The 10,000-nt window shown below is 45.3% G+C and overlaps 1 protein-coding gene across 1 annotated transcript in view; it reads right to left on the bottom strand.

The window, feature by feature from the left end:
- Positions 1–9,887, bottom strand: part of LOC117441163 (polypeptide N-acetylgalactosaminyltransferase 16-like) — a gene marked incomplete at its 5' end in the record, with an annotated part of 32,272 nt that extends 22,385 nt beyond the window's left edge. Inside the window, 2 exons of the mRNA XM_034077368.1 lie at positions 1,421–1,508; positions 9,766–9,887. Of these exons, the coding sequence (XP_033933259.1) occupies positions 1,421–1,508; positions 9,766–9,887 (210 nt within the window). The remainder of the gene's footprint in view (positions 1–1,420; positions 1,509–9,765) is intronic.
- Positions 9,888–10,000: the final 113 nt, after the last annotated feature.

The raw sequence follows: 10,000 nt of genomic DNA, 5'->3' as shown, positions 1-10,000 counted from the left end.
ATGGAGAGCTGGCGGGACTTTGAGGCTCTCAGGAGAGAAAGGGAGCGAGGACGCCGTGTGCTTTGTCCCGTGTATTATCAGCTTTCATCTGTCACTGCAGTCAAGCTAAAAGCAGAGAGATTCTCTCCTCTGATTGGTTGTTGTACACCGTCTATCTGCGGCGCATTAGAGGACAGTTACCAACCGGCGTGCTCCACTTACACCGCTATTATTTGGTTTCAAAAGCTTTCAAGACTGCATTTCAGCAACGCACACATAAGGATCCTTGGGCAAGCTGAGGATAGTCTGGCACCTTTTTAAAGGAGCAGTATTATGCTCACTTTCAGGTTCAGAAGTAAACAAAGGAGTCCAACGGAGGAGTCTCAGGCAGGGGATTGTGTGGGAGAGAAACTCGTGGATTTGATCGTTTGCAGACCGTTTACATGCACTAAAACCTAACACAGGAAAGGGACAACCCAAAAAGCACAGTAGGGCCTCTTCAATGGCGGTGGTGGCGAAGGCGATAGGGACTTGGCTTGGCAACTGGAAGGTCACCAGTTCAAGTCCCGGCAAGACCAAGTGCTACCGAGGTGTCCCTGAGCAAGGCACTGCTCCCCGGCGCCCTTCAAAATGGCAGCCCACTGCTCCGAACACGAGGATGGGTCGAATGCAGAGAAACCATTTCCCCACGAGGATTAATAAAGTATATCAATGTTACTACTGGCTGCTATACTTCATTGCGTGTGTATCTTTACCTACTTGTTACCTTGGATGTGTGTCATTGGTTTTTATTGTATTAATGTGTGCTTTCAGAAGTAAACAAAGGAGTCTTGTGTGGGGGAGATGGATTTTAGTCTTTGGAGACCATTTACATGCACTAAAAAAAAAACCCAAAAAGCACAACAGGGCCTCTTTAATTTACTTTATTGCTTTTGTATCTTTACCTACTTTATACGAAGTTGGATGTGTGAACCACTTTGACCTGCACTATTATCTGCACACATACATGTACATATATTTAACGATCCGGACTCAAATATGTAACAGTTACTTACCTGTATATAACATTTTAATTGGATCTTTAATTGTATTATTCCTGTGTGAATCTGCAAAGTCGTGATTTTCCACACAGGGATTATTAAAAGTCCGTCTTATCTTATTTGATCTTATCTTAAATGTCCACGCCATGTGACGAATAAAGGTTTTCTTATTTGATGTTATCTTAAATGTCCACGCCATGTGACGAATAAAGGTTTTCTTATTCGTCAGCTACTCCCTCAGCCGAAACCTCAAAGTGTTCCTGTTTCCCGACAGAGAGAACAGGTTCATGAACTCATCACGAAAGGCTCTTTAATACATAATAACCCCGTGGCGTTTCTCGCCCGAAGGTGCCTCGGAGCTATTTCTGTTTTCCTCGAGAGAAGAGTACGTCTTTGTTTACCTCCACGGAGATCAGCAGATGCCGCCACGTAGGCAAAGGTGTCCATGTTGATGATGTCGATGATTGGACTGACCACACAACTCGGGTCCTGGACACAAGAACACACACATTTAAGACGTTAATAAAATACAAACAAACCACCTTTTAAAGTGTGTGTGTGTGTGTGTGTGTGTGTGTGTGTGTGTGTGTGTGTGTGTGTGTGTGTGAAGCAGACTGTATGTTTTCCAAGGTCCTTTCAATATTAACACCACATTAAAAGGAATTTCAGTCATCGAGCAGCAATCATGCACGGCGCGCATTTAGCGAGGTGAGAGCGACCTCTACCTCACTTCCCTCTAATTCACTTCCCTTTTATTCACTTTCCTGGCATTAATGTCACGTCGCAGAGCCGTTGGAGAATAAGACGTGCTGAAATATATCTCTGAATGAAAAGGAGACTTCATCGGGAGGCAGCAGAACGGATAAATAACTCTGAATACAGAACGCACACAAGGACATCGGCAAATTGGCTTTTTTATTTGTATTGGTGTTTGAGACAGGAATGGTGCAGAGGCAGGACTGAGAGTGAAGTCTCAAGGACGTTGGATTTAACTGGAAAATAAAGAAGCAGAAACACCAGAAGTCTTAAGGTATGATATGTTTGGGAGTTCCTATGTCTAACCTGAACTACACCAACACTAAACTGAGCAAGCCGTTATACATACATGGATATTAGTCACTCAAAAAGCCGTCTTTGACTTTATTACACAGCTTAGGGGTGTCAAACTCAATTTCATCGCGGGCCAAATCAGCATTATGGTTGCACTCAAAGGGCCGGTTGTAACTTTAAGACTATATAAAAATACATATAGAAATATATCATATATATAAAATAATGTATTATATTACATCATTGCCTCTGCATTGGATTATCATCGGATAGGGTAATAACTTCATAATTAACTACGTCTGAAAGCAGAAGTCTAGGGCAAATAATTGCAAGTCTCTTCAGTGAGAATGTCCCAAAATAATTTAAAAAGAAAAGCCAAATTCTGGAGAAAAAAGAAATAGAAGTGACATTTTGAAATAAAAATCTAACTCTGAGAAAAAGGAATTCTATGAAAAAATGCATATTTTGAAGAAAAAAAGGCAAGTTCTGAGAAAAAAGTCATATTTGAGATGCATTGTGGGACATGTAGTTTATGGGCAACATGCTTCTGTAGCATGTAACCATATAATAAACATATTATATTCTTTGCAAGCTCTTGTGGGGCCACATAAAATGAAGTCGCGGGCCGAATGTGGCCCCCGGGCCTTGAGTTTGACACCCCTGGCTTAGATGAATACTACATTCTGATTGGTCCATTTGGACATTTCAGAGGTTGTTAATTTGCGATAACACACCGCTGCTAAGTATAACATGACCGTTGCTAACGAGAACAGACCAAGGGACGATGTGCGGTCATATCAATCCGCAGAAAGAAGTCCTATTGGGGATTTCATGCCTACTGTTTATCTCTGCCTTTAATTTGGACAACTATAATACACGTACTCTCGTGTCACCTCGAAAAGAGAAAGCAAATCACAAAATGTCTAGTAATCTACTTCTATGTATCTTAGTAAATAACTATTTCATAACTAATAACTATTTACAAGATCCAACCATATCTGCAGGGTAAGTGAAGTGGCTTATTATTAATGATATGCACACAGTCAACATTACTCGACAAAAGTAATGCTTCATATTTGTGGCTTTGGGTTTAACCAAACGGTCCAGAAACTCAAGCTCACACAGTTATAATACTTTCAGTAAAAAGCGCACAGAATAGAAGCAAGTCTGTACATGCACATATCAAATATCGACACCTATTACTGCCCGTATATTGCCAATATCACTCCTTATTAAACCATTAATACAGACAACTGTTATGGATACAACTCAGTTATCATCCAGCAGTGGCTCAGTCAGTCGGGGCTTGAACTGGGAATCGTAGGGTTGCCGGTTCAAGTCCCTGACCAGACGTAAGAATGGAGTTTGGACTGGTACGTGGTCCAGTTCACCTCCTGGGCTCTGCCATGGTGCCCGTGAGCAAGGCACCCCTCCCCCACCCCCATTTTCTTCCTGGGCGTTGTACATTAGATGCCCACTGCTAGGACGGGTTAATTGCCGAGGTCAAACTTCTCTGTGTATGCTGTAAGGAATAGGCGCGTTCACACCGCAGGACTTTTCCCACTTTAGTTCCGATATAGTTCCAAAATGTCTCGTTCACACCAAAAAGAGCCGGAACTAAAATGAGTTCATGAGAACCTTTTCACCCCCTTTTCCGTCCCTGCTAGAGAGCCGGTACTTTCGTGTGAGAAAAAGGTTCCTGTGTCTGATTGGCTGGCGGATTGCAAACCACGCCCCGTAAAACTCCCAAAAAGTTTTGTGAAGCCGCCATTTTATTATCTTCGCATTAGCATTATTAGCATTAGCATTAGCACAGCGCAGAAACGCAGAGAGACTAACTTATGGCAACACAAAAGAAAACATGGGAGCGGAGGAGATGAGGAGGTGTCGGCGTTCTGGCGATTTACTCGGAAGGCTTCAGTAGAAGCTGCTGGGACTCCCAGCAGCTTCTACTGAAGCCTTCCCCCACTCCGGGGACTTCCGGCCGGGGACTCCGGGCGGCAGTATACGCCGTGAAGTGGTTTGCGGCCTGCCAGTAAACCCAAAGCAGAAGAAGAAGTGACGTCAGCGGCTTCATTTGCCTAATCCTCCCTCAGGGACTTTTTCTGGTGTGAACGCGATCTGTGCTTAGTGCATGAGAACTAAAGAGCTCTGATTAACTAAAGTGGGAAAAGTACTGCGGTGTGAACGCGCCATATGTGTGACTAAATAAAGAGGGTTTCATCCTCTAAATGTTCTTCTTCATCCTCTGGCGTCTTCATCCCATCTACTTTTCTTGTCGTTACCCTCCCCCTCTCAGCATCATCAACCCCCAATGTGTGACAGAAACACACAGGGTGTCCTTTTAAAAGTATGAAGTGGCAAAGTGTCTGCACTACATGTGTTGGCATCATTTGTTCTTTACAAGGACTAAAGTACAAACCACACATCCACACACACCAGCAGACAGCCTGGAGGTCCGTGCTGAAGCCCAGAGCGTCCCTCTATTAGTTTGGTCAAACGGCTGCATGTGGTATTTGGGGGCAGGTGGATCGGTTCTGGTCCGTTAGCATCAGGGTCAGAGCCGGAGGACTGCATCTCTCTCACATCATTACAAAGCACTGAGTCTGCTTTAATAGCCGCCCCGGTAACGACACTCAGGGTGAAGCATTCCCCACATTACGGTTGTAATTGGATGAGTGTTATTTTCTAATCTCTTGGGAGCAGTTTCTTAATTTCAGCCATTTCTCCTCTTTTTCCACCTGATTTGAAATGCAAACAGTTTAATGAGGAAATCTGACCTCCCCCACGTCCTGCAGCATCATCATCCCTCATGCACGTCTCATGCACATTATACAGTCTAAGACCAGGAGGTTATATAATGATGATTTAGGAAGTATACGGTTTATTATAACTTCCAACAAGGAGCATTTAAATCAGTGCCTTCCATCTGCAGTCAGTGTCTTTGGCTGCTCTTAGTTTGTCTTTATGGAACACTTTTAGTTTTTCTTCCTTAGGCGCATTCACACCGCAGTACTTTCCCTACAAAGGTTCATGAGAACTCTTTTGTCGCGTTCGGTACTAAAATTAGTTCATGAGTCCATTAGTTCATATAGCTCTCTTGTGAGAAAATAGCTATATTTCTGATTGGCTGGGCGGATTGCAAACCACGCCCCGTAAAACTCCCAAAAAGTTTTGTGAAGCCGCCATTTTATTATCCTCGCATTAGCATTATTAGCATTAGCATTAGCCCAGCGCAGAAACGCAGAGAGACTAACTTATGGCAACACCAAATAAAACATGGGAGCGGTGGAGATGAGGAGGTGTCGGCGTTCTGGAGATTTACGGCCCGTCTACACTACAGCGTCGACAGCGTCGAAAGCTCCAATCTGCTCCAATCTGCCCATTCACTTTCAATGGGGTGACGTCACGTAGCCGCGCTTTTTCGCCGAACTGAATGGTGGGTAGCAGAGCGAGGCGTCTCAGGCGTCTCAGGCGACAGAAGTTGAACAATGTTCAACTTCTGTCGCCTGAGACGCCGGAGTAGCCAGCGCCAGCCAATCAAATCCGGTTTCCCAAAATCTGACAGCTGAAGCCGTAGCCAATCAAACCGCGTCTAAGCTGGGAGAGATATCCCGCCGTTCATTTCTATATTTCAAAAAAAGTTGGAGGAGAAACTAATTATCGCCGTAGCAATCACCCGGTTTTGTATGACCAGACCCTCTTCACCTACCGGGATACAAACCGGGAGTTTTTATATATATTGCTCGCATAAAATCCCCGGGGGTTTTTGCTTTGTATGTCGGGGGCGGGAGATTCATGTGATTGGTTGTTGGTCGCGTTGCTTGAATAAAATCCCCAAGCTCCAGACACGCCCAGCTCCAAGCTATTTTTGAAGCTGTAGTGTGGACGCTCCGTGAGACGGACCGCTCTGCTACCCACAATTCAGTTCGGCGAAAAAGCGCGGCTACGTGACGTCACCCCATTGAAAGTGAATGGGCAGATTGGAGCTTTCGACGCTGTCGACGCCGTAGTGTGGACGGGCCGTTAGGCGCATTCACACCGCAGTACTTTCCCCACAAAGGTTCATGAGAACTCTTTTGTCGCGTTCGGTACTAAAATTAGTTCATGAGTTCATTAGTTCATAAACTCTTTTGTGAGAAAAGAGCTATATGTCTGATTGGCTGGGCGGATTGCAAACCACGCCCCGTAAAACTCCCAAAAAGTTTTGTGAAGCCGCCATTTTATTATCCTCGCATTAGCATTATTAGCATTAGCATTATTAGCATTAGCCCAGCGCAGAAACGCAGAGAGACTAACTTATGGCAACACAAAATAAAACGTGGGAGCGGTGGAGATGAGGAGGTGTCGGCGTTCTGGCGATTTACTCGGAAGGCTTCAGTAGAAGCTGCTGGGACTCCCAGCAGCTTCTACTGAAGCCTTCCCCAACTCCGGAGACTTCCGGCCGGGGACTCCGGGCGGCAGTATACGCCGTGAAGTGGTTTGCGGCCTGCCAGTAAACCCAAAGCAGAAGAAGAAGAAGAAGTGACGTCAGCGGCTTCATTTGCCTAATCCTCCCCCAGGGACTTGTTCCGGTGTGAATGCGATCTGTACAGTTCTCATGAACCTTTGTGGGGAAAGTACTGCGGTGTGAATGCGCCTCTTGTGTGGCATCTTTTATGTGTTTAATAAAACAATGTACAAGTATATATTGACAGAGAAGTTGTGGAAAATAGATTACAATCTGTTTTTTTAGTTTAGTCTGTAACAAGTCTGTTGATTTAGTTACTCAGTGGATATTTATTGCTAAAACTACGATGTAGCTATTGTTCATTTGACAATAAAGCCTTTAATATCTAGAATCTAACTCAGTGTTGTTAGCTAAGACAATCTTGACAACAACATGTTTATATATCAAATCTCAGTCAGGCTGCTGATGCCTCAAATTAGGGTAAACAAAAGATATAACTTACCAACTTTAAACTGATAATCAAATCAACGTTGGCAATGTATTGCTCTGAAGACTGCAGATAGCTCACCATTTCCCTTTTTGTTTGTACTATTAAAGAGGCCATATTATGCTTATATAGCTTTTAGTGCATGGTCAAATCTATTCTACACACAGTTAGAAAGAAAAAAGTAAACTCATGGGCAATGCAAGAGAACGGGTCAAAGGTTCCTCTGGAAGTTGGAAGGGACTTGAGCTCTAAATCAAAAAGACAGACGATTATTTTGACGCGAATATAACTTTATGGCGGTGTGGAGTTTACACCGGGATCAATACCTCATACATTTAAATGTTAATGTCTGACTATAAAGCGACTGGGCAGACAGTGACGGATGACTCTCTCCACGCACACGCACACACACACACACACACACACACACACACACACACACACACACACACACACACACACACACACACACACACACACACACACACACAACGCGTGAGTATGAATATGGATGGATTGGTAGAGCAGCAGAATGGGATCAGGCTCTCATCGATCGCGGCTCTGTGGATGGAGATCAAAGGTCTTTAATATCAGCAGAAACAACTGATGACCTGATGTATTGGAGGCGGGGGAGAAAGGGGGAGAAAATGAAGAGATGGGGAGGTGAAACAGGACCAGAGGAGGAGAGAGGGCAGGAGAGAGGAGACGTTGATGGATGAGAAGCGAAAAGGGGTTGTAAAAAGCAGACACAATTGGAGAGGAAGTGTGAGAAGAAAGGGAGGAAGAAAGGATGCGACATGGAGGCCGTGCCGCTTCTAGATAAAAGGATAGAGGAGATTGGATAGAGAGAACATTGAAGTGAGAAAGGACATGGTTTGGATGGAAAGACGAAGAAGAAAGTGATGAGGCGAATCAAAAAAATAAAGCAAGAGAAGAAGAGAGGGGAGGTGAGGACAGGCGGTGAAGGGACAGACATAATTGGCGGCAAGGTGAGAACAGGGAGGATGAGCTGGCAAGTGGTAAACAATGACATGGAGGAAGGATGAGGAGGAGGGGAGGTGAGAGGAGGTGAGAGGGGGTGAGAGGAGAGGAGGTGAGAGGAGAGGAGGTGAGGGGAGGTGAGATGAGGTGAGATGAGGTGAGAGGAGAGGAGGTGAGAGGAGAGGAGGTGAGATGAGGGGAGAGGAGGTGAGAGGAGGTGAGAGGAGGGGAGAGGAGGTGAGAGGAGGTGAGATGAGAGGAGGTGAGAGGAGAGGAGGTGAGAGGAGCAGAGGGTGCTGCACTTATTTCTTAATGAGATGCAATCAGAACGACAGCTATTTTCTCCCATGGCGCTATTTCACCTCGACCACTGGAGTCATCACACACACACACACACACACACACACACACACACACACACACACACACACACACACACACACACACACACACACACAGACTTTTTGCAGTGCAGCACTTCATATTTCTGAAGTGGCCTAGCTGAAGTTATTGACACTCGTGATCCCATTCACACATGAGTATAACTCTCAAACACACACACACACACACACACACACACACACACACACACACACACACACACACACACACACACACACACACACACACACACACACACACACACACACACACACACACACACACACACACACTTCTGTTCAAGGTTAGTCGAGAGAAGAAAGCTGAACTGGGATTCAACTATACGCCTAAAGATTTTAAATAACAATGATAATATCCACGTTCAGAATAAGGAACGTCTCCATCCCTGTTGTTCACACATATAACTGATCATGCAGTTTGTGTGTGGTGGACACCATCACGACACTTAAAGGAAACCGGCTCGAGATGCACTTGTTGTTATATTCCATGGAATGCTCTGAACATCCCGATAGCAATGAATATCTGAAGTGCTTTGACAACAAATCCATAAAACACGTCATCTGTGGAAGCCGTGGCGCTGTAAAAAGCTCGACCAATCATCTGAGCCGGCTAAAGTAACTGGACGGCCTACCTGCCTGTCAGCCTTCCATCGGGGCACACACTGACCTTGTGCCCTCATTGGTCATGTGCGCGTTCGTGTGTGTTGGGGGAGGGGCTCTGTGAGGAAGTGGCAGATTCTTTCCGGCTGTGTATTTTCAAATTCTAGCGCACTTGAGCTGCTTCCTCCAAAGTGACCTACCCCACCTTTAAGAAGGACAGAGACCGTTAAGCAAACTTCTAAAATGAGTCTTTACTCACTGAAATGAAAATCATAGATAAACATTTTTATTGATTTCAACAGAATTCAATTGAAAATACGTACAAATTAAACTTTTAGGGCAAGTTCACACACATACTCTCTCCGGTACAGGTTAGCTCTGAGTGTTAGCGATGCTAATGTAAACAAAGACCATATTACGTCCAAAACACGACGCGCATTGTTTCTGATAGCGACGTTTCTGATTGGGCCGTGGGTCCACGTGGGGGTAAAGCCCGCCCACGTTTCAGATATTACGTCATATCGGACGCAAATCTGGATCAGCTCTGTTGTTCCCCGTTTTTAGAGATTTGGGTACGGAGGAAAAGAGAGAGGGTTTTATTTCCTGACACCGGGGACACATGTTGATGGAGAGAAAGTGCATTTTGCATGATAGGTCCCCTTTAACTGTTGGTGTGTGTGTGTGTGTGTGTGTGTGTGTGTGTGTGTGTGTGTGTGTGTGTGTGTGTGTGTGTGTGTGTGTGTGTGTGTGTGTGTGTGTGTGTGTGTGTGTGTGTACCTCTTTGATCCTCTGCAGCAGGGGGGGCAGCCAGTCCTTGTTCACCTCACAGTGGCTGTCCAGGAAGGTGAGGACCCCGGCCCTCGCGGCGTCGGCCCCCCGAACTCTGGACCTGATGAGTCCTGACCAACAAACAAACAAAAAACACACGGATCACAATCCCTGCTACTGCTCCTCACACGCAGGGCTGCCACACTCAAGGACTTCATCTGACGTGGCCGGCAAGAGCTGGCAA

Source organism: Pseudochaenichthys georgianus, unplaced genomic scaffold, assembly GCF_902827115.2.
Source record: "Pseudochaenichthys georgianus unplaced genomic scaffold, fPseGeo1.2 scaffold_1527_arrow_ctg1, whole genome shotgun sequence".
Classification (NCBI taxonomy): domain Eukaryota; kingdom Metazoa; phylum Chordata; class Actinopteri; order Perciformes; family Channichthyidae; genus Pseudochaenichthys; species Pseudochaenichthys georgianus.
Note: the sequence above shows the minus strand (reverse complement) of the source record. Positions and strands in the feature narration are given on the sequence as shown.